This window comes from Myodes glareolus, chromosome 19 (assembly GCF_982192425.1).
Source record: "Myodes glareolus chromosome 19, mMyoGla1.1, whole genome shotgun sequence".
NCBI classification, from domain to species: domain Eukaryota; kingdom Metazoa; phylum Chordata; class Mammalia; order Rodentia; family Cricetidae; genus Myodes; species Myodes glareolus.
In genome coordinates, this window is record NC_142044.1 from 46,367,827 (window position 1) to 46,394,190 (window position 26,364).

Sequence of the window (26,364 nt, forward strand, 5' to 3'; positions counted from 1 at the left end):
CTTCACCCTTCCTTTCACTTCCAGGTCAAAGGTTCTTGAAATAGTAGGTGGGTTTCAGCCCACTGAAGTTTGCATGGGGGTAAAACAACCAAATTCTACCTCATCAGAACCCACCCCACGCTATTTCCCTCAGTAGCCATTCGGATAGGATAGGGCAGGGGTTGGGCTCACACTCCTTCGAGGAGAATGCTCAGGGACCCTTCTCCACCCAGTATACACACCACACAAGCAGGGAGGTGTCTTTTATTAAAGATGCAAGCAAGCACAGAGTACCATGTGTGACTCCAGAACATCCATACAGTACTAAAAATAGAAAAATAGAAACAAAATTTCACAGAAAGCAGCCTTCCTTCCCAGACACACAGAAAAGGCGCTGCCATGCCCACCTCAGAGTCATGCACCCGACCCACACAAGCTTTTCCCTGGACAGAGGTAATGCCAGCTGCAACCAGACCTGCTTCAGAGACCACCCATTGCGGGCCCCTTCCACAGCCAGAGTCTCCCACCACCACTCCGGCTCTTCCAAGCCTGATAAAGAACAGAACGAGTTAGTCCCCAGCAGGAATCTGCTGGTCTACCTCTCATCTGGCCATCACTTGGGCCAAATTTGAGCCAGAAGAGAGCGGGGGTAGGTGTGTGTGTGTGTGTGTGTGTGTGTGTGTGTGTGTGTGTGTGTGTAACACATAGGACCATTGCTCCCTCAGACATTCTGAGGGTCGAGGTGCCCACTCAGATGGGTAGGCTTGCCAATCCTATCTGCATGGAGAACATCAAACCCGCAGACTAGGTCTCCTAAGTCGCTTTGGCACAGCAGGAAAGCAAATGACAGCAACTAGGAATTTTAGAACCATGCCATATTGTATCGCTTGTCAGTGGGAATGTGTCAGTCACTGCCCTGGGGACAAGAGCAGGCTGTAGCAGATACCAATTCTTGTGTCTGTAGGCACTCTTGACACGCCATCAATGCCTTCAGATGTCTTCTGCAGCCTCAGGTCAGCTCCCTGCCCGGACCTCCCCTTGGGCTCTTGTGTACCAGGCTCCAAGAGCTGTGTGCTGGAGGTGTTTCTGAAAACGACCTGGGACAGGCCCTGGCGTGGTGGCAGGATGGTTTTGGAAGACTGGCTAGACCACAGGCTAGACCCACCTCTCCAGCTCTCCCCCCCATGTGATCCCAACCCATCCTTTGATCTCAGAACAAGGTGGGGTGGCTGTGCCTAGAGAAAAGAGTACAAAAATTACAGTGAACCCTGAGAGCTTCCTACCATCCCGGCACAGCCTGCTCCTGCTTGCCCACGGAAATGGACTTGCATTTGGTTGACGGATATTTATTTAGATTTCCAGTGAAAAGCGCTATAAAATACAGTGAGTAACATGGGGTACAGGGCAGACATTCCCGCTGCCTGTGCATGTGGCATGGCCACCACGTGGAGACTCAAATGCTACAGACAGCATCACACTCCTCGCTCTCTCCGCTGGGCTCGTCCCCTGCCACACGTTTCCACGCAGCTTCCAGAGTGTGTCCAGCAAGGAATAAATGAACGCAAACAGGACTTTTAGCTAGTAGAGCGTCTGGGGACCATGAGCATGCAAGTTCGCGGTTTCTGATATTATAAATAAAAGTCAAACGTGAGGTCACACTTCCCCATCTTCTGTTTATACACTAGATCAAACTTCTCGTTCATGGAGACGGTGAAGATGTCTTTCCACAGCCCGACTCTTCCTGCAACACAGACCAGAGTAGAGCTGGCTGTATCCACCAATTTCAGGACAAAAGGAGGCCTTGGGAATGGATCTGGAAGTTTCCAGATCTGGGCCTAGACCCCTCTGAAACTTGACTTGCTGGGTGGGATGGGCCACCTGAGCTAGACCACCGTGAGTCTTGTTTGTGGTGAGACTTGACAGGCGCCAACGTCCCTAAGTCTGGAGGGAAGCTTTCCTACTCCCACCTTCTGTCAACTGTGCGCCAAGCATCACACAGAACCACACCTGTGACCAAGAGGGACTTCATCTCTTGCTCCGGACTCCGGAACCTACCACAGCAGGTGTCTCCACCATAAACCTGCCAGAGAGGAAGTACTGTGGGCTGAGGGCAGTTCTCTGAGGAGTCCTTGACTCACAGGTCCACAGCACCAATGGCTGTTGACACAATAGTTGCCTCTGGAGAATGTGAAAAGGTAAAAAAAGGGGGGGGGCAGTAGGAAGTCATCAAGGGTGGAGAATTCTAGAAGCCTAAACTCAAATCAAGTTGGAGAAGGCTTAACATGAATGAAACATCCACGGCATAAGCTCACTTTTCAGGCTGGATACAAACTGTGCCCTACACAAAAATTCTGTACTGCAGCTCCAGAGGGAGTCTCCCCACAGCCCCAGCTGCTGTCCCAGAACCAGGCCAACATCACGGGGAGGATGGGATTAGGAGTTTGTATTCCAAACCTCCCATCCACAGGAGCGGTGAGGCTGGTATCTTGGCTTTGTGTTTTTAAACAAGTGAGATTTTGGGGAGGGGGGCAGATCTGAAGTCAGAACTCTTGGCATCTCCAACAACAGCCTCAGCATTTGTCCCAGCAGGACTTCAGATCTGCAGCCACAGCCCTGCTGTAGCTGGGCTAAAACTCCTGACATATCAGGGCTTTCTCTTTGGTAATGAGACATCATCTGTCTGTGTTGAAAAAGAAAAATAAAATTGCTCTTGCCACCCTCTAACGATACCAAAGGGACCAAATTAGAAGCTTCTAGACCAACCACACTATAAATATAGTTTTCCACGGTTATTTTTTTTCCCAGCTGAGAGCTTGTCAGAGGAGTCACCCACCTGGTTTAGGATTTGGAATCAAGACAATTTATGCTGTGACATGAACCAAATCTAAGCAATGCAGCCGGCTCCCCGAGCCCCTGCATCCTCGCCACCTCAAGGCGATCTTCTGAGTAAAGAGGCAATGTGCTAAAAGAAAACAAAACCACAGAACTGAAATAAAGCAAAACCAAGGCCGACGGTGACAGAGCAGACACCTCTGAAGGAGTGTGTGGGCACTCGGCAGAGCACACGGGACCTGGCGCAGTATGCACAAACCACACACTCAATCACAGGCAAACCAAAAGGGGGCTGAGGAGGTGGGCACGGACAGGGTTAACGAAATCTGATGAAAGCGAAACTGAAGAACGGCAAATAAACTCAAAACAATAAGTGCCTGAGAAAATGATGCAGCCAGGAGACACGGGACAGGATGAGGGACGCAGGGCGGTGAGCCGCACTCTGGAGGAGCAGTTGTTAGGCCTTCTCTAGCAAGGCCCTGTACACCTGACCCTTAGCATCTTGTCTTTGGCCCCCAGCAGTTGGGATGTAGAGAAAAGTCCAGAAGCCATAGCCGCTCCACAGTTGAAAGAAGACATATTCCTGGAGGCAGCCAGGCTGCAATCAGAGCCAGGATTCTCTCCCCACCTTGGGCACCTCCCCAAAATCCTAAGATCTTCCTTCATAGCTCCCGGTCCTCTCAAAGTTTCCAAATCACACTGCTGGTGGCTGGCTTCAAGCCTAGACCATACTTACCTGGAAAGGATTTATGGAACATGGCCACTGTTCTGAGACATCCTGGAATGTGAGTGTCTGAGCTAACACACACCCTGCAGAGCAGGGAAACTGACTCAGGGGCTCTGGGATATCATCAACAGTGACCCGGTGACTCCTGTGTGGAATATCGTCCCCAAAGTCTGCCTGCCCACCAACTGTTCCTAAGGCGTCCCATCTGCATCTGGGCCACCTTCACAGAGCCCTGACTCTCACTACCCATGCTTGGCTGCCCTGAGCCTGGGTCATTTGTCATCTCTGCCACTCAAAACCCTGAAGTCCCCCTTCACTTGGCCAGTATCCTCTGGGTCAGGGAGGAAAAAGGACATCTCCTCACATGACATCCATCCACCCCAGCTCATGAGTCACAGCCACCAGAAGGAAGACTGCTAAGTCAGTGGTCTGCCTGTACTGTAAAACACCCTGGCACCACAGCCCTACCCTGTGTCTGCTCTGTGGGTATTTTACTTGAGTCAGTGGGAAGAGCTCCGCATGAACACATCTTACCCAGAGCCTAAACGAGCCCCAACAGCTGCTGCCCCCTTGAACTATGGCACCATGTGTGCCAGCGGACAGGGCATGCCCTACTCCTGGAGCACCATGCCCTCAACAGGCACTGGTCAGCAAGTGCTGCTGCCCAGAGAGAAATTAGTCATCCAGAAAGTCCTAGATAGACAGGGAATACCTGATCAGGGAGGAGGGAGGGGACACATACCCCGGCCCACAGGCAGGGCCTCCGCATTGCAACACTGGTCCACCAGCTGGTGGCAATGCTCGGTCAACGATTCCAGCTGGGCCTTGTCACAGGACACACCCAGGAATCTGGCCAGCTGCTCCACCATGGTCACCAGGTCCTGGAAGACAAGGACAGACAGCAGAGCAGTTCATCAGAGGCAGCATCCAGGGAGCAGGGTTGAGCTGGAAACCGCACTCGTGGCTTCTTTCCTCTGCACTCAGGCGACCAGTTCGGTAATTAGCCAGGAGGTGATGCTGACTGGGGCACTCGCCTCAAAACCTGCAAGTCTTGGATTTGAACCCATGGCTCTGGGAAGAGTGGGGAGGTGTGGGGATACAAGCAAAAGGTCTCGAGAGCTGTGGCTCATTTATAAACAGCAACCGCAACGAACATCCATCTCTGGCAAGATTCCTTTGTCACCCAGTTTCTGGGATCCTTGCACCCACAAGTGCTCCACCCACCTCACCTACTGGAAGGTGGACTGAGGAAAGTAAGTCCTATTAAGTTGTTCACTGGACACCTTTATAGACTCCACAATGCCAGGTGAAGGCAGAACACAGCTGGAGCGGACACACCACTGTCCCCTACAGCAGCCATGTTCTCCCTAGGAAATAATGAGGCGCCTCCTATTCCTAGTGGGATCCCTGAACCATCACTCCCAAGTCCCTCAAAGCCTGTTGGCAACTGCCTTGGTCAAACATCAGGAAAATGGTGGAGGGTGTTTCCTCTCAAGAAGGAACTCAGCACCTGAAGCCTCAGGAGGTCCCAGCTAGATACGGGCGTGGGAAGTGGAAGAAGTTCTGATTTGAATGTGTGTTATCCCCAATGCCTCAGATCCATGGGAACAGCAAAGCCTCCCCCTGGTCCATGTGTGGATACTGACATATGGACAGTCCTCCTCCCTCCTTCTGGATGTTTCTGTCCTGAGGCTGCATCCCTACAGAGACCACTACCAACATTAACTAAGCCTGCCTCCTTGTCCAGCTGTATACAATAAACCCAGTGAGTTTCCGGGCTGCTGGTGGTGCATCACCATCAGAGTGCATGTCCCACCCGACCCCAGATTTTCTGTATGTGTGTCTGTCGTTTCTTCATTCCCCAGCACCCCAGTTAGGTCAATCCCTAAAGCTGTGGAAGGTTGGGGTGCACACTGGTTAGTTAATGTTTTTAACTTTAACAGGCTGTGGAGGAAGTGTCCGCTCCTCCATGGATTCCTGCAGTACCCACCCACCCACCTCACAGGCTTGATCCTGGTGTTCTACGTCTCCCAAGGACACATAGTCCTCAAGTCCCGTGCACAGGAATGACATCGTGGGTTATGTGAACAACAGGTGTAAGGGAAAGCACAAAGTAATGAAGAACCCACGCCTAAGAACCCTGGGTAGAAGAACGAGAGAAATAAAACTGTCCCTCAAAAGAAATCACCCAAGGAAAGGGCTGCAGGAGATGAGACAGATGGCGGAGATGCTCTGCAGGACGGCTCCAGGCGGCTCAGCATCCACACATCACCCTCCTTGGAGGGTGGACGGCTTCTGCATCTGGTCACATGTTAAATGGTTACCAGGCCAACTTAACTGTACACCTCACTCCTCTGAGCTGCACTTCCCACCCATAACCATGGACCAGAGTGCTCACCAGCCACCTGTCATTATCAGGAACCTCATTAGTAAGAGATTACCCCTCAGGATGACTGTGAGGATGAAGGGGGGCTTACCTGGGGCACCTGGGCATGAGCCACCAAGACAGGACTGGCGGCAGTGAAGCAGCTGAAGCAGTAAGCGGGAGGTAGGGGGCTGGAGAAGTAGCCCAGAGAAGAGAGTATTTGCTATACAAGTGTAAGGACCTGAGTTCAGATCCCAGAACCTGATTAAAGCTGGATACAGTAGTAACATGTATCTGCAGTGCCAGTGCTCCTACAGAGAGGTGGGCACCACAGAATCCCCGCAAGCTCATGGGCAAGCCAGCCTGGCATGCTCCACAGAGAACAAGGGACCCTGTCTCAAGCAAAAGGTGGAAAGTGAGAACCAGAGATTGTCACCTTACCTCCATATTCTCCGTGCAATAGTACAGTGCACAAACCTTCACTCACTCACACACATAAACACATACTCCCAAGTACACACACACACACACACACACAGAGAGAGAGAGAGAGAGAGAGAGAGAGAGAGAGAGAGAGAGAGAGAGAAAACTGAACTGTGGAAAGTACCCACCTCTGCCTGTAACACCAAGACCTAGTCTACAATCTGGAAATGCAGATACTCATGGCCAGTTTTCTACAGTAAAATGAGAACAAGAGTTCCTAAAAATGTAACCTTAGGGGCTGGAGGGATGGCTCAGAAGTTAAAAAGAGCTTGCTGCTCTTCCAGAGGACCCAGGTTCATTTCCCAGCACCCATAGGGTGGCTCACAACTGCCTAACTCCAGTCCCAGGGGATCTGGTACACTCTTGGAACCTGTGGGTACTGCACGCATGTGGTACACAGACATAGACGCAGTCAAAACACCCCTACGCATAAAATAAAAGGCAGTGCACACCTTTAATCCCAGCACTCAGGAGGCAGAGGCAGGCGATCTCGGTGAGTTTGAGGCCAGCCTGGTCTACAGAACGAGTTTCTGGACAGCCAGGGCTACGTGGAAAAAACACTGTCTTGAAAAAACAAACAGGCAAAATTAATCTCAGGCCCCTAATCTCTATCAAAGATATTCCTAACTAGAGGTGAGGTTTCTGGAAAAATCCACAATGCTGATTAGACACTAAAGCAACTGACTTCAGTGGCTGAATGTGGTTGAGTGTATCCCTCAGGAAGCACCTGTTATAAACTTTGTCTTTGGGGTGATGCTGATGGAACCTAGAAGGTAGGAAGCAGAGGCTGGAGAGATGGCTCAGTCAGTAAGCACACACACTGCCCTTCCAGAGGACTGCAGTTCAAGTCCCAGTCCCCACGTCAGGTAGCTCACAACTGCCTTTAACTCCAGCTTCAGGGGACCTAATGTGCCCTCTTCTGGCCTCCACAAACACCTACACTCATGTGCTCAAACCCACATGTATATACAGAATAAACAATAGAAATAAAACGACTTTTAAAATGCGGACAATAGGGGCTGGAGAGATGGCTCAGGTGTTAAGAGCATTGCCTGCTCTTCCAAAGGTCCTGAGTTCAATTCCCAGCAACCACATGGTGGCTCACAACCATCTGTAATGGGGTCTGGTGCCCTCTTCTGGCCTGCAGGCATACACGTGGACAGAATATTGTATACATAATAAATAAATAAATAAATAAATAAATAAATAAATATTAAAAAATGCGGACAATAGCTGTGTGTTTGATTAAAAGGTCCCCCACAGACCCAGGTGCTGGAGCTTGGTCCCAAGCTGGCGGGACTGTTTTTGGAAGCAATAGAAATCTTAGGAGGCCTGACCTAGCTAGAAGAAATAGTCACCAGGGGTGGGCCTTTGAGAGGAACCTCCAGCCTCTGGCCCCTCTTGGCTTCCCGATCTCCGTGACGTAATCGACCCCTGCAGCATGCCCCTACCCCACTACAGGGTCAGAATCAAATCAGACCATGGACAGAATCCTCTGAAAGTACGAGCTGAAATACACTCATCCTCCTGTGGTTTTCTGTACACTTGGGCCTCCAGGCTACCTGGAATCTCCCCATGGGTGTGGGGTCGCCACCCTGAGATTCTCAGCCATGAGTAGCCAGTGAGGTTGTCTGCCTGGTGCCTATTGTATCCCCTAAGTTTTCTCAGCAGAACAGCTGGGCCCTACCAAGCGGTGGGCACCCTCTGTGAGGACAAACTCTATGGCACAAGCCGTCCCTCTGCTTCCCCTGCAACATGTGTTCTGGTACTCATGGGCCCTAAATGCACAAGCCCAGCCTAGAGTCACTGCAGCAAGAACACCTAGGACAGGGTGCGAGGAGGCGGTGGACACCACACCAGCACAACCTCTGCTCCGTTCTTCTCTGTGCTCAGGAGCCATCAGCACCAGGGTCCCTTCATAAGCCACCCAGAGACCTCACCGTGTTCCTGACCAGATATCCGAAGTCATGTTCAAGCCCACACAGGGCTGTGTCCCTCTCTAACACCACCTCCAGTCTGTCTGACCTCTGTCCCAGTCCCTCCCACTAACCATCACCTTCCTCCAAACACAGTGGTCAGTGTGGCTTTGTCCCGGTCTGCCTGGTTCAGAATGTCCAGAAGACATTTGAGCCTGGCTCCCTGCAGCCCAAGGCCTGTGTACTTTTAGGAACTGCAATGAGAAGAAGCAGCTTTCCCTGCTCCAGCAAGGGCCTGCACAGGCTTTTGACTCTCAGTGCCTTGTGGCACTCCTGGTCTTCTTGTGGAAAGGGGGATAGGTGTCTCCACCCTGCAGGTCATTCTATAACTCAGAGAGCAATGGCCTGACACATGCTGTTAATCTGAACACATGAACACACATCCAAAGGAGCGGCAGGACAGTCACTGACAAGGTGGCCTATGAGCAGATGAGAAAGTGGTGAGAGGGCAACCTATGTGGGTCTCGGAAGAACATTCTAGATGGGCAGAGCAAATGCACAGGCCTGAAACACAAGCTGGAGGGGCAGGCTCAAGCAACAACAAGGTGGTGGTGGGGGTAGTGTATCCAGGGACCAGGGAGCACTGCGGAGCTCTGACGATTGCCCACAGCGGCATGGGCTGTGACATGAGAAGTGGTAATGCATTTTAGCACCAGTAGGCACAGCTGCTATGATGAGGACTTGATGGATAGGCTGGGAAGGGAGCCAGAAGTCAAGTCCGGGATTATGCCTCTGTAACAGGATGGAGAGATGCAGACACGGACAGAAAACCAGGCATATCTGAGCACAAATGGTTGAGGAAGTGTGAGGCTTTAGGGATGGAGCCAATGAAACTTGGGACACAGACACACAGTGTAAAAGAGACACGAGAGAAATAAGAGAATTCCACCTGAGCAACACTGGAAGGTAGAGGGACTGCTGAGGCCATGAGGGACAGTGCCAGAGGCTGGCTTGGGTGCCCTGAGTCTTCAGTCTCCCTTGGACAACCACACAGACATGTGTCTTGGGACATCCATAGACAGCTCTGTACATGGTGGCGGCAGCGCTCCTAACCTGGCAAATGAGTGAGACTGCAGGGGATTGAACGGGAGAAAAGATGACAGACAAGGCCAGGACTGAGGCCTGTGGCATGTGGTCATCTGCAGTTAGGAGAGGCACTAACGGCAAGGGATGCAGGATGAGGAGCTGGACAGACAGCTCAGCGGTTAAAAGCACTTGGTTCTCTTGCAGAGGACCCAAGTTTGGCTTCCAGCACACACATGGTGGCTCACCACCATTTCTAACTCCAGTTCCAAGAGATGCAATACATTCTTCTGACCTTTATGGGCACGGGCAGGCACAGGGTGCACATACATACATTCAGGATAAAAACATACAAATACAAAATGAATCTGAGAGAAGGGGGTGAGGAGAGATGAGGGTGGTTTCTTGGCAGCCAGATAAGGAAGGGAAGGCTCATGTCATTAAAAGGCTAGGTAACAGGAACACAACCACCATCGCTTCATAGCAAAGTAGGGGATCACTGAGGACCATGACAGCATGGAAGTGGTGGGACAAGAGGCTTGAGATAGGAGGGGAAGGGTTTGCAGTGAAGTGAAGATAAGGTAAGGCACTGAGAGGGAAAGAGATCAAGGTCAGGTTTGCTCTTGGCCAATTTTAAGAAAGAAACCAGAGTGATGGTAGTGCACACCTTTAATCCTAGCACCCGGAAGGCAGAAGCTGGTGGATCTCTGAGTTCAAGAACAGCTTGGTCTACAGAACGAGTTTCAAAACCCAAAGATACACAGAGAAACTCTATCTTACCAAAAGCCCGAGAGGCAGACAGAGACAGACAGACACAGAGAAATATCAGTACACCCACGCATGGCAGTGGAGATCCTGGGATAGGACGCAGCTATCATGATACTCAATATATTCACACACTGAGCGTTCCCCGTGTCTGTAACCACACCTAGGAGAGCACTGCAGAGCCAGACTTTGCTCTGTACCTGCCAATGCTAACCTCCTTCCTTGAACACCCAGTAGTGACAGGAAGGGGGCACCACAGGCTAACTCACAAGGTCACAACCATCCCAAAAGTGGACACAGAAGGCAAAGGGACATGGCTACTCCAGCACACTGCCTCAAACGGTCACCAAGGTGACAGTACTGAGACAGCACATGGGAGTGGCAAAGGTCCTGCTTCTCTTGCTCAGGTTTGTTTCTTGGCTTTCCACATCACACCACAGTGAGCCAATCTGGAACTTGTCCTGGAAACCAACCTGTCCAGACAGAGGCCATGCGCTGGACCAGGGACTTGAGTCCAAGACTTCTCTGGGCCCACATGCATCCCTAGGCATGGAAAAAATGTGCAGATCCCAAGCCACCCTCTGAGGCCTTCTGGCTCTGCATAACCAGGCCATGCCTCCACTTGGTTCTAGCACCAGCGGGTTCTAGCACCACGGACAGCTCCAGCACCATGGACAGTGTCCCTCAGCATGCTAGGCAGTATCTCCCCAGCTACTCACCCGGTGCATGTCTTCATACTTGAGGAAAAGCACATTTGCGTCCATACGATGTTCCCAGAATTCCTGAACATGCTCAAACCAGGAGCCATAGCCCACTGTGGAAACAGGGAAAGGGGCACAGTTGGAGAGGGAACTGTGCAGGCGATCTTCCCTCCTGTCTCCCCCACCCCACGGAATGCCTTGCTCCTGCCCAGGTGCTGTGAAGGAAACTGCAGGGTCTCCTAGAAGGAAGAAACCATCAAAGGCCCTCCCCGCTCCTGCTCCTGCTAACACTATGTCAGCCCTACCCAGCCCGAGCATGGATGTCCTGAAGACCTGATAAGGCAGAAGGGCTCTGAGGATGTGGTGTGCACACTAGCGCCAATGGGCGAAAACAACGGTCAGAGAAGGCAGGCGCTCTAAGATAACTCCAGAACAAGGCCCTGCTCCATGACTTCTGATTGACTCCAGGCATTCCCAGTGAAATTTTCAATCTGAAGACAGATAGGAGCCCTGCATTGTCACACAAGCAACCAAGACATGCCTCGGCACAGCCCTGCCTGGTCAGAGCACCTGATCAAGACTGGGCCCTTAGCAGGCATGAGAAGACTCGGCCTAGTCTGTAGCCTATATCACATTCCTCATGACAAGTTCCAATGTGCACCCATCTCTTTGACTGAGCTGTGCAGCCCTGTGATGGTCTTCATGCCACTTAAAGGGGGGTTCCCGGGCAGGACTCTGCGAGACACTATGTAAGAGCGTCTAACCTGCTGAGCAACAGGAAGGGACCAACTATTTGAGACACAGGGTTAGCAATGGGGCTCCACTCTCCAGGCTGCTTAAACAAACTCCCTGGGTAAGGACATCCTGGGGCACAGTGAACCTGCACAGGCACACACCCCACTCCGATGCACCTGGATGACCTCTGCAAACTCATCTTAGAAAATCTGCTCACTGTCCACAGAGCTGAATCTCAGGAAAGGGCAGGGGCAGAGCAGGGCACAATGGGGCCTGGACGCTGATCTGGATCCATGTGTTCAACTGAAGCTGAATCCAGGCAGATCAAGTCCTGGGGCAGAAGGAAGGCAAGCAACCTAGTAAAAATTTAAAAGGGGAGGGCACTTCACTCCCAGAGAAGGCACAGGACTTCCAAATGGTCTTGGCCCCATTGGGTCACAAAATGCTGTACAAGGAAGGCCAGCCAGGACCATAAACAAAGTTAAGGCATGCTGACTGCTACCAAGGATACCAAGGAGTACCCCATTGCCTCTGTACCTGGGACCACAGAGGAAAGAAATGCATGTGTGCTGATGGGAGTTAAGCCTCCAGAGAAGGGGCCCTGCCATGACCCCCTGCTTCTCTCTGCACTTCACCCTGCTGAGATCATGAAGCCTGCAGACCCAAGGCCTGCAGGCTATTATAGCTCAACACAGCCCCCGCCTAGTAAGAGATCACCTCTGGGATACTCTTCACACTGCACGGGTCAGTGTCTGTCCACAGACAACACAGAATCTGCCAAGAGACTTTGTCCACAGACTGTTCCCCATGTTCTTGTGCCATAGGGAGATTGTCCATAGAGTGCCACCATACTGCATCAGTGACCCTGTCCAGAGGTTTCACACAGCATGTCACTTGACCTGGGCATCCTTTAACCTCATCCCTGGGGTCTCAGGCCACCAACATGCCAATCCTTCCTCACAGTGCCTGCTACTTTGTTCTGTCCTCTGCTCTGATCAGTACTGGGGACATTAAGCCCAGGGCCTGACAAGCTAGGCAAGCATGCTTGAATCTCCAGCCTTCTTCCTAGCTTTCATTTTGAGACAAGGTCTCACTAAGTTGAGCAGGCTACCCTTGAATTCACTCTATAGCCCAGGCAGGTCCTAAAACTGCCCACTTTCTGCCTCAGTCCCCAAGCAGCTGGGATTACTTTCCTGTGCCACCATGCTTGCTAGAAAATAAGGTTTTTTATGAATGATCCTTCTCTTAGCAATCACTTTATTTGAACCTTGGGCAAGGAGGAAAGGCTACCATGTTGTGGTCACTGAGTGGCTAGGAGTAGAGGAAGGGGCATGAGTACCCACAGTCACACACTTTGAGAAGGATGCAGGTCAGAGCGCATGGCCTTGACCTCTGGGACTTCACACTGTGAACAGGGAAACCCGTGTTAGGACAGACGTTAACAGCTCTGGTTGAGAGTACACCAGGCTGAATGTGGCAGACTCTTGTTGTCACTACGGTGCTGTTCCCACACACCTGTGAGACAAGAATGGATGCCAGGAATAGAAGGTACGATGCTGTGAGCCAGAAGGGAGCTGTTCAAACACCTGGAAGGATGCAAGGGGCATCCCAATACTGCACAGGGAAAAAAGCTGGGCAGGGCCTGCAGCAGGCTCAGGGACCCTGGGGAACAGGTGCTGCCATTTCCCACCACACATGTGACCCAGCCCTGGACACGGGGCACAACTGAAATCATGTCTAACAGGAGGAAACAGACCACTGGAGGCCTCTGGCTCCTGTGGGTTTCCAACTACAGGCAAGTCCAATGTGCCTGCTGCAGTCCAGTCCACTCTGCGGGACCTTGTCTGCACCACTGCCTTAGTAGGGAGCTCCTGGAGGCCACCCTGGAGCCTGCTGTACTTGAGGCTTCACTCTGACAAACTCTATTCTCATCTTGCCTCACAGCCTCCCTGCAGGACCCCCGATGAGCCCAGGGCTAGAACCGCAGGACCCCCGATGAGCCCAGGGCTAGAACCGTCTCAGTGTGAACTAATGAAACTGTGACATAAACTTTCCTATGGCTGGGTACACATCACACAGTCCCTTGCGGCCACAAGACTCAGAGATATAGGGGTGATAGGGGGCAGGTGGGAATACAGCCAAAGAGGAACTGCTACAATGGCTCCAAGGAGACAGGTGGCCTGCAGGGTGAAGAAAGACAGAGATGGGAGATGGGGCTGCTTCCTCCTATAATCCCTGACTTCCTGGAAGACCAGCAGGGTGGGGTGGCCAGGTCCTGATCCTTCTGGGTCAGGACAGCATTCAGTCCAGCACACCCTGCTCCCTAAGTGTGCTGCTCCCTGTCACTACCTGGTCTCTGAAGTCCAACCCTCCCGCATGAGTCACACCCAACAGCAGCCTTCACCATTCACAGCACTGAGATCCTCGGGGATCCTCCGGGCCTCTGAGTTCACAGCTTTCATTCTCGCCTCACCTCGCCTCGTTAAGAACCCAGGCAGGAAGGGCAGGTGAGTATCTGGAGAAGCCTCAGGGTGGTAGAGGGGGGGGGGGGCGCAGGACTCGGAAGTCCCAGAATCTGCACTGCTGCATGCCACCTCTAAGATCCACAGCTCCCTAGCCTCGCCACCTCCGCCATGTGGTAATAACACAAGCCCCATCTGCACAGCGGGCTCCCAGAGGTGCAGGCGAGGTGCCGTCCCATGCTGTACCTTCCAGGAACCCCCAGCACCGGCTGGTATTTATAAGGTCAGAGCTCACCCCTGCTGGCGCTTACATTTATCGTTCATGAACCGCCGACAGAACTCCTGGAAGGTGCCTCGGTAGCTCATGGTCCTCAGCGAGCGGTGGAATTGATAGTAAGAGACAACCAGGTCCTTGGGGTTGCGAGCCATGTAGATGACCTATGGGTAGCAGAAGAATGGGTCACCCCCGCTCCTCCTGGCCAGGGGTCCTCTTGCTCGTTCCCAGCATGGATGTGCGCTGGTCCATGGGCTGAGTATGCAGGATAAACATGTGACTATCTTACTGTACTACTTTACCTGGGCACCACTGTAATCAGTAGGAGACAGATGCCCTGGTGAGGGCTGGTGGTCTGGAACTTTATGAATGAGGACAGAGACAAGAACACGAAGCACCATCCTCCAATGTAAGAGAACACCCCTCACACCCTGGTAAGCATGGAGAAAGCACTAGAGACATGATCCAAGAGGGACCCTAGGTCAGAGGTAGAGGCATCTGCCATGGTTCAGAAGCCTAGGATTCTTTTTCTTTGGGGAGGGGGGTGTTTCAAGGCAGGGTTTCCCTATGTAGGTTTGCTGCTTGTCCTGGAACTTGATCTGTAGCCCAGGCTGGCCTCAAATTCACATAAATCCACCTGTCTCTACCTCCCAAATGCTAGGATTAAAGGCATGCGCCACCCCCACCCAGCTAAGCCTAGGATTCTTAATGAGGAAGTGGAGGATGAGAAATGCAGATAGATTACCTTGGAGTCCCCATTGTGGAGGTCAGAGGGCAGGAAGCGGTAGGGGAGGTGACTCTTGATGAGGCGGGGAGATGTCAGTTCCTACAGAGAGAGATACGGCTGTCATATTCACATACGTGTGTGAACATGTGTGCACATGCATGCACACACACATTCCTTCCCTCCCAGGGCCTTTCCAACTGCTCTGGGAGGATTCTGACCAAGCAGGACTTAGTACATGCTCTAACCAGCTACCCACTTGAGCCATCTGGACATGACTCACAAGCGGCTGGATCCCAAAGAACTGTAATGAGAATCCCAGTCCCCAGCCTGAGGGGTGACTCCTTACGGTCATAGGGATTTGGTTTGGGTGGCTGAGAATGAAGAAGGGTCTGCGGGGCAGCAGAAACAGAAAACACAGGCGTAGAATAGTGCCTGTAAGAACATGGGGTTGTCTAACTTTACAGCTTCCAGCTACCCTCCACTCTGACCTCACAGCAGCCTGGAGGATCACGGACAGTAGCTTTCCCCCATCCCTCTGCTCAGAGGTCCTCATCCTGTCAGCTTCCCCTTGGACCATGAGTCTTGGTGTCCATTCAGCCCTCTGCTCTTCTCTTCCTTCTGAAAACTCCTCAGACGCCTGCTGCCTCCTGACTCACTGTCCCCAGCTCTGCAACCATCACGACTTCCTGTCCGGAGGTGGGAACTGTCAGCTCGTGGGGGCTCTTAGAGCAGAGACACTTCACACTCCCAGTGTGACCCGGCACAGACTACAGACAGGAGGGCAATGTGCGGGCGCCAGGCCCAGATCCGACCAAGAGCAGGAGGAAATCTGCTGCCATGACATGTGGACAAGCCTCTAGGGGACAGACTCTGAGGGCTCGTCTAGCAGAAAAGCAGGCAGAGGCAAGGGTTGCAAGGCCTGAACTACAAGGGCAGCAGGGGATAGAATTAAAAGAAAGGTCTAGATACCTCTAAGGGGCAGAATACACAAAGCCTCTTACTGTTGAGCCAGGCTCGATCTCATCATTCAGCCCAGGTTGGCCTCAAACTCATGTGCTCCTCCTGTCTCAGCCAGCCCAGTTCTGGGGCAGTAGGTAGAAGCCATCACACCTAGCTAATTTCATTTTTGAGACCATGGACTTTATTCAAACATGTCCACCCCAGCTCCCTTGACAGATGAGGGAGCAGAGGCCTTCTTCCCTACTGGCAGTCCCTCAGCCAATGACCAATCACATGGTCACCTCTCAGACTCCCTGACACTGACATCAGTCACTTGTACCTGATTGTCCCAGGGTCCTTACTTAAGGACTCAGGTTGAGTTAAGGACTCAGACCCATCAATTTCTCCCTCCTGGCTAGTTAGAACTTCCTGGAGGCCCTCAGCTGTTGCCATGAGCACCCATGAGTCCCCTGAGAAGCCACTGTCACTGGGCAGGTGTAACTGTGGAGGAAGGGGTCCCATGGGTACCTTGATGATGTCCAGACCCGGCTGTGGGTACTCCAGCACTGGCAACTGTTCATCAATGTTCATCAGGCCAATCTCGTCAGGGTCGGCGCCCTGGCTCACCAGGTAGACCACCTCCTGCAGCAAGCTTGTACCTGGGCAGAGAGGTAGAAAAGGGTGCTCACAGAAGCCACTGGGCCAGCTTTACCGTCAATGAAACTCCTGCTACATTGAGGAGTACAGTGAGCAAGAGGAACCCCACAGAAGGACCCAGAGAGAGCCCCAGACTGAGCGTAAGGCCTCAGCCCACCACAGTTGCCAGGGCCCAGACTGTAGCTTTCCTCAGCATGCATTGGGGCAGGACAGCTGGGAAAGCAAGCAGGATGTACCTGCCACTCACAGACCATGGTAGGGACCACTCTCAACGGAGGCTTCCAGGAGCTGAACTTTCCATTGGATTCATGAGTGACCAAGCTCAGAGGGGAGGGTGTGGCCTCAGCCCCCGCAACTGATTCCTTCATCTGCCCAGTGACTACTGAACTAAGCACACACGCCATTCATGCTCCTGGAACACACCGAGGGAAACAAGCCAATAGGCACATTCCAGATCATTCCCGGCTTTGTCACTCATGAAACACACAAGCCCTGACAACACACTGGTGATCACACAAGGGGACACAGTGGTAAGGAAACATGAACACGTAATACCCAACGTGGAGAGGACCCAGGATCATCAGCACCACCATGGTGAGACTCTGGCTAATCCTTTGCAAAATGAGCTGTAAGAAACGAGAGCAGGGACCACGTGAAATGGTCACTCACTCAGAGCCGCAGAGGTGGTCCAGCACCTCCCATCACTTACTGCACCTCTTGGGAGGCGTGTGGAAGCTAGGTTCACGCAGAAACAGAAACCACCTCAGCCTACAGCAGCCTGTTCTATGCCAACTGCTCCCTAAGACAGCAGGAGATGGCCAAGGTCAAGGCCAGAACTGAGCCCACACCATGAGTCATGCAATGCAGACAGGAACCCACCAGAGGACAGTGGCCCACATGGCTAAGGACCTGTGATTAAACCCCATCTCCCCAGAATAGCATGGCACAGATTGGTCCCCTGCTAGATTTGGGAATTAACCCTCTCCTCAGACCCAGGCCCACTGTCTCCGACCTCAGCTACTTCCCATGGTTCACAGCAAGGCCCAGGCACCAAAGTCCAGCCTCACCTTCCCTCTCCTCATGAACGCAGCCTCTGGTATGGATACAGTGTTTCCAGCCACAAAGCCTGTCTTCTCAGAAGCCCTAGGATCACTCACAGACCACGCTGCCATCTGTACCCTCACTGCACTCCCACCACGCTAAGCCTGGCAGCACCCACTGCATTCCAATCGCTGTGCGTGAGTCATGAGCACCATGCCGCCTGGGCTCTGCTGGGCACACAGTCTGAGCTGGGGTCCCAGGGCCAGGAAGGCCAGCCAGTCAACAGTCAGCCGGGAGCCAAAGGAGGCAGGCAGACATGTCTGCAGTTCTCCAGCCCGTGCCCAGGCCCTGTGCCCTCCAGTTCCCAGGGCATGGGACCAGGTACTACCCAGAAAGCTAGGCCAACCTCCCATGAACTCAAAGAAGAGGAACACAGCTGAATACACTGTCCCTTCACAGGGCTTTGGTCCCTGTGGCTGGTTCTTCCTCTCTGGCCTTTCCTAGGTGGCCTCATGCAGCCCCATCCACAGCAAGCCACATCTTATGGATAATGCATACATCCCACCAGGCCAGCGGGGGTAGCTCCCCTGTAAGAGCCCTTTCTCCCGACCTCCTTCCTTTATATGTCTATTCGAATGTCACCCCTCAGCAAAGGCCTGTCATCGGCTGCTCTGTCCTTCATGTTAGTCCTGTTGTGCCAACAGCCCAGGAGCCGCACACCCGTGACCTGATCGGAGCTCTAGCCAGAAAATCAATTTGTTTCGGTAGTCCATCCATCCTTCAAGGCCCTGCCACCTAGACACAGTTCACACGCTGAGCAGGCAGGCTGGACAAGGGGCAGTGGAGGCAGCAGTAAACAAATCCACCAGGGAGGCTGGGCAGTGGTGGCGCATGTCTTTAATCCCAGCACTAAGGAGGCAGAGGCAGGTAGATCTCTGTGAATCCAAGACCTCCTGGGCTAAAGAGTGGGTTCCAGGACAGGCTCCAAAGCTACACAGAGAAACCCTGTCTCAAAAAACCAAAATAAAAAATCCACCGGGGAAGAAGTGGCCAGAGCACAGTAACACAGTAGTTGTTCAGTAACACAGTGTGCAGTGGTCACACACGGAGGGTCCTAGGCCGTAGCTGGAAAAGGAAGGTCTCAGTCTCTCTCTCTCTCTCTCTCTCTCTCTCTCTCTCTCTCTCTCTCTCTCACACACACACACACACACACACACACACACACACACACACACACACAAATGAGGCTGGAAGGCCAGAAAGTGCCAAGGCCACAGACCCTGGTGAAGCAAGCCTGCTGGTATCTCCTGGTAAGCAGTTAGCTTCTCAGAAAGGCCCTGACATGAATCTCTCCTGGGCCATCTTTTTTTTTTTTCCTTTCCTGAGACAGGGTTTCTCTGTAGCTTTGGAGCCCGTCCTGGAACTAGCTCTTGTAGACCACACTGGCCTCGTCTTGGGCCATCTTTATGGTCTATTTTTAATGTACCCCTTCCTGACTTCAGCCCACATAGGCCCATGCTCTAAACAGACCTGAGCTGTATTTCAAAATACCTCCATCCACAAGCTCACCCTTCCCTCTGCTATGTATTCACGCTAGGAACACCACCCGTGAGAGCCAAAGCAGTCATTCACCTGCCAGCCACGCATGCACACACGGGCAACAGACTCAGCAGGTGGTTGTTACTGTTTTTATAAGCCATGAGACTGGGAAGAGAAGGGATGGAGGGGCTCAGGGGCATATGGAAATCAGATGAGTATGACCAAAATACATTTTATACACGTAAGAAATTCTCTGCAATAAGTAAAGCTATTATATTAAAAAAAAAAAACAAAAACAAAAAAACTAAACCTCCCTTCGGAGACACAGGAAGGGCTAGCAAGTGAGTGACCTGCTCAGGTCAAGGCTGCTCAGTAGCTGAGCAATTTTGAGTACGTAGACTGTGGTCATTCCCCAGCTGGGATGGTCACGCATGAGGACACGACGCAGCTTCATGTCACATGGGCACCCAGCCACAAGCTCATAGGATGGGATGTCCTGGACAGCCTGTGTGGGTCTCCTAGTCACCAACGGGGCCTCAGGAACAGGGTATAGAAATGCCAGTCTCCCCGTGTGTCACCAAGGGCAGAGGGACAGAGCAGGACCAGGGGCTGAAGCCAAACCTCTACAGGTCCCTGGGAACAAGAGCAGCAGGGCGGAGCAGAGACGATGGGACACTCTGAAATACACAAAAGAAGATGGGGCCTCCCATGCTGCCTAGAAGAGGGAACCCCTGAGCCACCAGCCTGCTGTACCCCAACAGACACAATCTGCAGGGAAAACAGCTGTCACTTGGGAACACGGCCAGACTCTCCATGGGCTCTGTGTGTTAGTGGACCAACGCCATCATCCACAGCTCGCCATCCACGGCTCACTTCGCTGACACAGCCAACGCTGAGTGGCAAATCATCAAGGCCCGGTGCTGGCTGACAGCACTCTGAGTCCTAGATCAAGATGCATGGAAGACCCTGGAACTCACTTATCTTCCTACTATCTAGCTTTGTTTTATTAATCTTTTCTCCTCCTTCATGGTTATTTCCTCAGCTAGACCCCACAGCCCAACAGTTACTATCCCAGCTCTTAGGCGTTCCCTCCCAGGACTTTCCAGAGCCCAAAGTACTCCCGACAATCTCTCCTCCAGGCTGCTTCTTCTGAGATGGCCTCGCCCTCACTCTCTGAGGACAGAAGCCATCACGGCATGGGAGGGGACACTTGGGGACACTTCTCAGCATCTTCTTCCTGCACTTAAGGGTTTGTGTGTTTCTGCTATCCTACAGGAAGCCTCTCGATATGAGCTGGGACCCTGCCAGGTGGGAGTGGGAGGTGAAAGCAGCTAAGGGGTGGGACCCAGGTGTGCGTACATGTGAGATGTGGGGGAAGGGAGACAGAGACAGAAGCAGACCTGAGAAAGAGAGACAGAGACAGAGACAAGGACAGGTAGGCAAACACAGTCAATCTAACAGAACACAAGCTGCCCAGCCTATCTACTTCCCCAGCAAAGAGCTGTCATTTCTAGACCCTATGGGTCTCTACTATCCCACTGGTCAGGTCTTTGGTGTCTGTGGCCCCAAAGATGGGTACCTCCAACCTCTGGTATGGGGCTTTGGGGAGGTGGGGAGGATCCTGTCAAAGACAGGTGAGATCAGGAACCTCACTTCTCAGAGTACACCTTCCACTTGACCCCCACGGATAACAAGGCCTGAGCCCGCATCCCCACATCCACAGTTTTTTGGAGTTGGCAACCCCAAAGACACCCCATGGGATGACCATCTCACGATTCCCAGGGCTCTGCAATGGGAACTACCCTCCTCATCTTCAACCGTTGCCTGCCCAATCAAGCCTGATCTTCTAGACTGTCTACTGCCCATCACTCCTAGAACAGGGAGAGCTCTGGCTGCATTGTGTTCCATCAGCCCCACGGATCACCCACCCGGCTATCTGCTGAAGACCTCTCTTCCCCCAGCTGGTGACTGGAGCAAGGTGAGATGGCACCAGACAACTCTGGGATGTACCCCACCTATGATGCGGAAGCTCAGCTTCCCCTCAGCCTGAGAGATAGGAAGATGGTTCCAAACCCACTGGGCATCCTTTCAGTTGCCAGAACCCCACTGGGCACCAGGAGGAAGTAGCAGAGCCAGTCACCAAGTATGACTTGCTCCTTCTGAGACAACACCACATGGCTGTGCTGCACTGGATCCCAACACCTTGCCACACTACAGAAACCCCCCAAACCTGGAGCTTTGTCCCTAATTTACTTCAGTTGTTAACAAAGCCTATAGGCAGCTGAGGTCTCGACTGAAGGGCTGCCCAGCTCACACTGCCCTGTGGTCTTATCTGTGAAGGATGGTCTTGACATGGGGCCCCACCCTGCCCACTGTGGGCAGCACCATCCCTAGGTAAGTGATCCTGGGCTGTTTAAGAAAACTAGCTAAAAAGCATGAATGGGAGTGAGCCGGCAAGAGGTATTCCTCCATGGTTCCTGCCAGCGGGCTCCTGTGTTGGACTCCTGTCCTGACCTCCCACAATGATAGATTGGGACCTGAACTATAAGCCAAATAAACGCTTTCCCCTCCAGGTTACTTTACTCAGAGTGTTTTTAATCACAAAAGAAAACACACAAGGATGCCCAGTCTGGTCCTCCAGTGACTCGAGGAACGAAGGAAAGACACCAACCACTCCTCTGGGCTTCGGTTTCCTTACAGTGCCAATCTCCTGGACCTGCAACTCTCTGAGTGGGTGCTCACTCAGGTGGAGGAGACCCTGCTGCCCAGGAGGTAGCAGATGCAGCCCTACAGCTGTTGGTAGAGTGCAGGACTGGTGGGGTGCACCATGCACCCCTCAAAGAACTCACTCCAGGAATCATCAGGCAGGTGACCCTAAAGAAGGAGCTAAGGACAAGGGGGGCCACCGGAGACCACACGAAGGCACGGAAGGCACTGGGTGCAGCTGTCACCCTTGCAGAATCACGTGACCCACTGTGGCCAACACAGACTTCTGGCTGTTCTCTGCCTCTCCACCACTGTGGTGGCCTCCCCAGGCTGGGCTGTTCATCCCAAAGCCAGGAGGAGATGGGAGAAGCATGGCTCGGTTATGCCCACCTGGAGCAAACCTGGGCACTCTGCAGGTACATGAACTGGTTCCCAGTCCAGCTTAGACAGACTGGGATTGGTTCCCTAACTAAGATCAAAGCCAGGTCCTCACTACCCGCCTTCCTTAGCAGATCCTCTTCTTCGGCCGCTGGGGGCTCCAGATGCTGAGGTGGATGGTCCCTTGGTGCAGGAAGGTGCCTGACCTCAGTCCTGAGCCAGTTCTTCCCTAGGGAGGCACAGGTTAAAGGACAATAACAATAGCCCCCAAGCACGGAGAAGAACTGCCAGTGACTCCTGCCTCTCTCCCAGAGGCAAGGGGCCTGTGATCTGCCCACCTTGTCTCTCCAAGGGCCCCAGAGGCTGGGTAGAAGCCCACAGAGGCTGCCTTTCTCTAGTTCTGATTCCCACCCTCTCCCAACTGAGGTCACTCCCCTAACTGATGAATGGAAGGTCACTTTCCAGGACCCCAGGCCCGGGGACAGGACCAGACTTCCAGCCCTGGAAGTCACTAGAACCAGGAAGTGTCAGGAGGGTGGGGGAGGGGGCTGCCAGGCTCACCCCTGAGGGAGACTTCTCTCTGGGAGGTGTGGTGGGTGACCCCAATGCTATCACTCACAAGACACTCTGGGCACGGCATTGGCACTGACCCCACAGTGACCCAGGGCTGATCACCTGACTTCTAGAAAGAAGAGTAAAGAGAGAGAGTGGATGAGGGCCCAGAAAGGCTTGAGCCCGGGGGGTTCACCCACCTCAGCCTGGAACCAGTCAGTCACACCACTGTCTTCACCTGCTCTGTGCCCCGCTCCACCCTGCCCTACTCAAAGGTACGAGGAGAAGCTTAGGAGCCAGAGTTGGTCCGCTGCCCCAGAGCCCTGGTGTTGGATCCTGGCTCTCCCTAGCTCATCTGTGCTCTAACATGGTGGCCTTGAGGAGGGAGGGACAGGGAGTGGATGGGGCAAAGGAATAGATACACCAAGAGCCACCAGGCCACAGGACTGACAGTTTCGGGAAGGCAGCTTCGCAGGGTGTAGTGGGGAGGGCACAAACCGAATCCCTGAGCCCCCGCTGGGGTCTCAACACTGGGGAAGGAGTTGATGCTTTTATCCCAGCTCTGGCCTGTGCTTCTCGGTACTCAGTACATGTTCCACACAACATGGGAGTCTGCTGCCCAGAAAACCAGCATCCAGCCAGTGGTGGCTGGGAGGGCTCCTGGAACCCAGTATGTGAGAGGCTGACGCAGGAGGATCAGGAGTTCAAGGCTAGCCTCAGCTACATAGCAAGGGCAGCCTGTGCTACCTGATACCTGTCTCAAACAACAACAACAACACATGCAAAAAAAAAAAAAAACCCTGGTACCCTGTGGGGTGATAAGGATAGTGCACCCCAACAATCCCAGCACTGGGAAGGCTGAAGCAGAAAGGATGAAAATTCAAGTCAGCTTGGGGTACACAGACCCTGTCCCAAAATTATAAACACACACACACATGCACGCACGCATGCACGCATCACACACTCACACGCATGAGTGTCCCATCTCCTTTTTCCCTGCGATGTCCAGAAAGCTCCTCAGAACCCACCAGACCCCAGAACTGTGTTTCTCTAACACCACCAGCTCCCAAAGTTCACAGTTGGGCCTCCAGCCCGGCCACTCCCTCAGTCCCTTCCAATAACTCACGCCTCTGTCCCCCTCCCCCAGCAGCTACTCTACAACCCCAGCCACACCCCCAGGTACTAGGGGCTCTGGGAACCAAGTCTCCCACAACTAAGTCCAGGGACCTTTCTTTACCCGTGTGCACATCCATATTCTTTGAGGCAGGACAGTACAGCCACGAGCCCTGCTTAAGTACCAGCCTCTAGGAGCACAGCCGAGTGGCAGAGCAGGCACCGAGCATAAGGCTACAGGGTTCATCCCAGGCGCTGGCCCAAAAGAGACAATACCAAGTACAGCCCCAAAACCAGCTGTGGAGCGCACGCCATGGCGACTTACAGAGAGTTCTCTGAAAGTAGATCCTACCCGAGACCCAGCAGGGGCCTAGGGCTGAGATGAGGGCTACGGGGTGGTTCAAATCTCAGTGGGACCTGCCTGTCTCCTGCCAGGCCTTCTCCGAGACATCCCAGCAAGCTGTCTGCCTAGCGGTGGGTCAGTGCCTGCATCAGGACTTGACCCCGGGGCCTTTGCACCCATACCCCTGCCCTGAGAGTGTCCATCACTCTCTGGGAGGAAGCTGGGCAGCTGCCCTAAGGGTTGGGACTCCACCCTGGGTGACATACTGCTTACATTTTTCTCCTGTAACCGCCTGCTCAGATACAGCAGCATGATGGCCAGCCACCTTCTCAACTACCCTGAACCTGCAGGACGGCGGTCACAAGGGCGCTCTCCAGGCACTGCAAACGGGAAAGTCTGCTGAGCCGTAGACCCCGGAAAAGGCACCACCTGGCTGCCTCTACACCAGGCCTGGGTGGCTGGGTGGCTCCGGTCCCAACCCAGCTGTGTGACCTTGGACAAGCCTCCTCCCCTCTCTGAGCCTCTACCTAGAAGCTCTGCCTTGCGTGGCTGCTGGGGACCCGAGTGGCCAGGTCCCTCTTGGTGACAGAGGCAGCTCATAAACAAGGATACAGGGGCAGCAGAGGCCGGTCCCATCCCCCACAGAGCCCACGCTGGAGGAGCGCCCGCCGCCCCCGCTGCCGGCACCACTGGGGGAGCCGGACAGGACTCGGGCACAGAGAGGTTGAGCGACCTACCCAAGGTCACACAGCCGCGCGGGCACCGGGCACGGTGCAGGGTTCCCGACTTACCAGACTTGGGGTAGGTGACGATCCACACGTCGCTGGGCCGCACCGGGAAGTCGGCGATGTCCTCCATCTTCCCGCGGCAGAAGGGCGGCAGCCGCACGCCATGGAACTCGAAGTACTTGCTCTCGAACTCGCCCGGGGTGCCCGGGGTCTCCGCTTCGCTCTCCGCCATGCCGCCGCCCGGCCCGGCCCGCAGCTCCAGGGCGTGACGTCACGGCGCCGGCGCGGGGCTCCGCGGGCATGACGTCATGGCCGCACCCACGCACGCCGCGCCCCGTGACGTCGGGCGCCAAGGCCACGCGCTTGCCGCAGAGGTGCGTCTGAGTCCGTGCTGCCGCCTGTCAGTCATCCGCGCAGGGTCAGGGCTGCACGCCCTAGAGCAGAAACGGGGTGTCTGCGCAGACCCAGGGCGAGCCACGGGAGGCGGGAAACCTCATCTCCAGAAGCTTCCGAGGCCAGAGATGGAAAAACCCGCGTCAGAGCGCGGCTGACAAAGGCGGCCCTTGGAGAGCCTGGCATCAGGTGCCAGAGAGAACTACCCCAGGGAGAACTCCGGCAGAGAGGCCTCAGAAAGGAGACCTCAGAGCACAGAGGACCCCGTCCCCCAGCAGAAAACTCCTCCTGCAGATAGAAACCCCAAAGTGGGCCTCTCCAGGCAGAGAGGACCAGGCCCCCAGCAGAGAAATCTCCTTGGAGTGAGCCCCCCCCCGGAGAGGAGACCCTCCCATGCAAAGAGGACCGCCGCCCCCAGGCAGAAAGGAACCCCAGAGTGGACCCCCAGGCAAAGAGGACCCATCCCCACGCACAGGGGACCTCCATCAGAGATGGCGCTCTTAGGAAACCCCCGATAAGAGTCGACCCTCCAGGTGGCGCCCTCCACCTGCGTACGTTTGTATCCTCCTTGAGACTGGGGATTCTACTTTCAGGAGCCACAGCTGGGGGAAGCCACTAACAAGAACCCAAGGGGCTGGGAAGCCCCGTAGGAATAGAGACCCTGCCTAGCTGGTGTGAACCCCTGGGGTCAGTTTCCCAGCATTGGAGAAAAGGGAAACAGACAAACACTGGGCTTGCAACACGCTTATGATCCCTGCGACTGGAAGGTGGAAACAAGAGGATCAAAAGTTCAAGGCCAGCCTCGGCTACGTGCTGGAACTGAAGCTAATCTAAGATACCTGAGAACGTTTCTTAAGACAAGAGTTGGGGCAGAGCTGGTTGGCCCTTTCTGCTGCCTAAGTACAGGAGACTGCAGCCTGGGTGCA

The 26,364-nt window shown here is 53.7% G+C and overlaps 1 protein-coding gene across 2 annotated transcripts; it reads right to left on the reverse strand.

Moving 5' to 3' along the window:
- Nucleotides 1–227: 227 nt before the first annotated feature.
- On the reverse strand, nucleotides 228–25,323 carry Sult4a1 (sulfotransferase family 4A member 1). Of its 2 annotated transcripts, none has more exons than XM_087899136.1 (7): nucleotides 25,109–25,319; nucleotides 16,517–16,647; nucleotides 15,068–15,148; nucleotides 14,360–14,486; nucleotides 10,870–10,964; nucleotides 4,281–4,419; nucleotides 228–1,720 (listed from the first exon to the last, which is right to left on the reverse strand). In XM_087899136.1, exons 1-7 carry the CDS (start codon nucleotides 25,275–25,277, stop codon nucleotides 1,608–1,610), a joined length of 855 nt encoding a protein of 284 aa, XP_087755262.1. In that variant the 5' UTR covers nucleotides 25,278–25,319; the 3' UTR covers nucleotides 228–1,607. The 2 variants fall into 2 exon arrangements, with proteins under 2 accessions (XP_087755262.1, XP_087755263.1); XM_087899137.1 differs by lacking the exon at nucleotides 228–1,720 and adding an exon at nucleotides 1,747–2,941 and having other exon boundaries at nucleotides 25,109–25,323.
- Nucleotides 25,324–26,364: the final 1,041 nt, after the last annotated feature.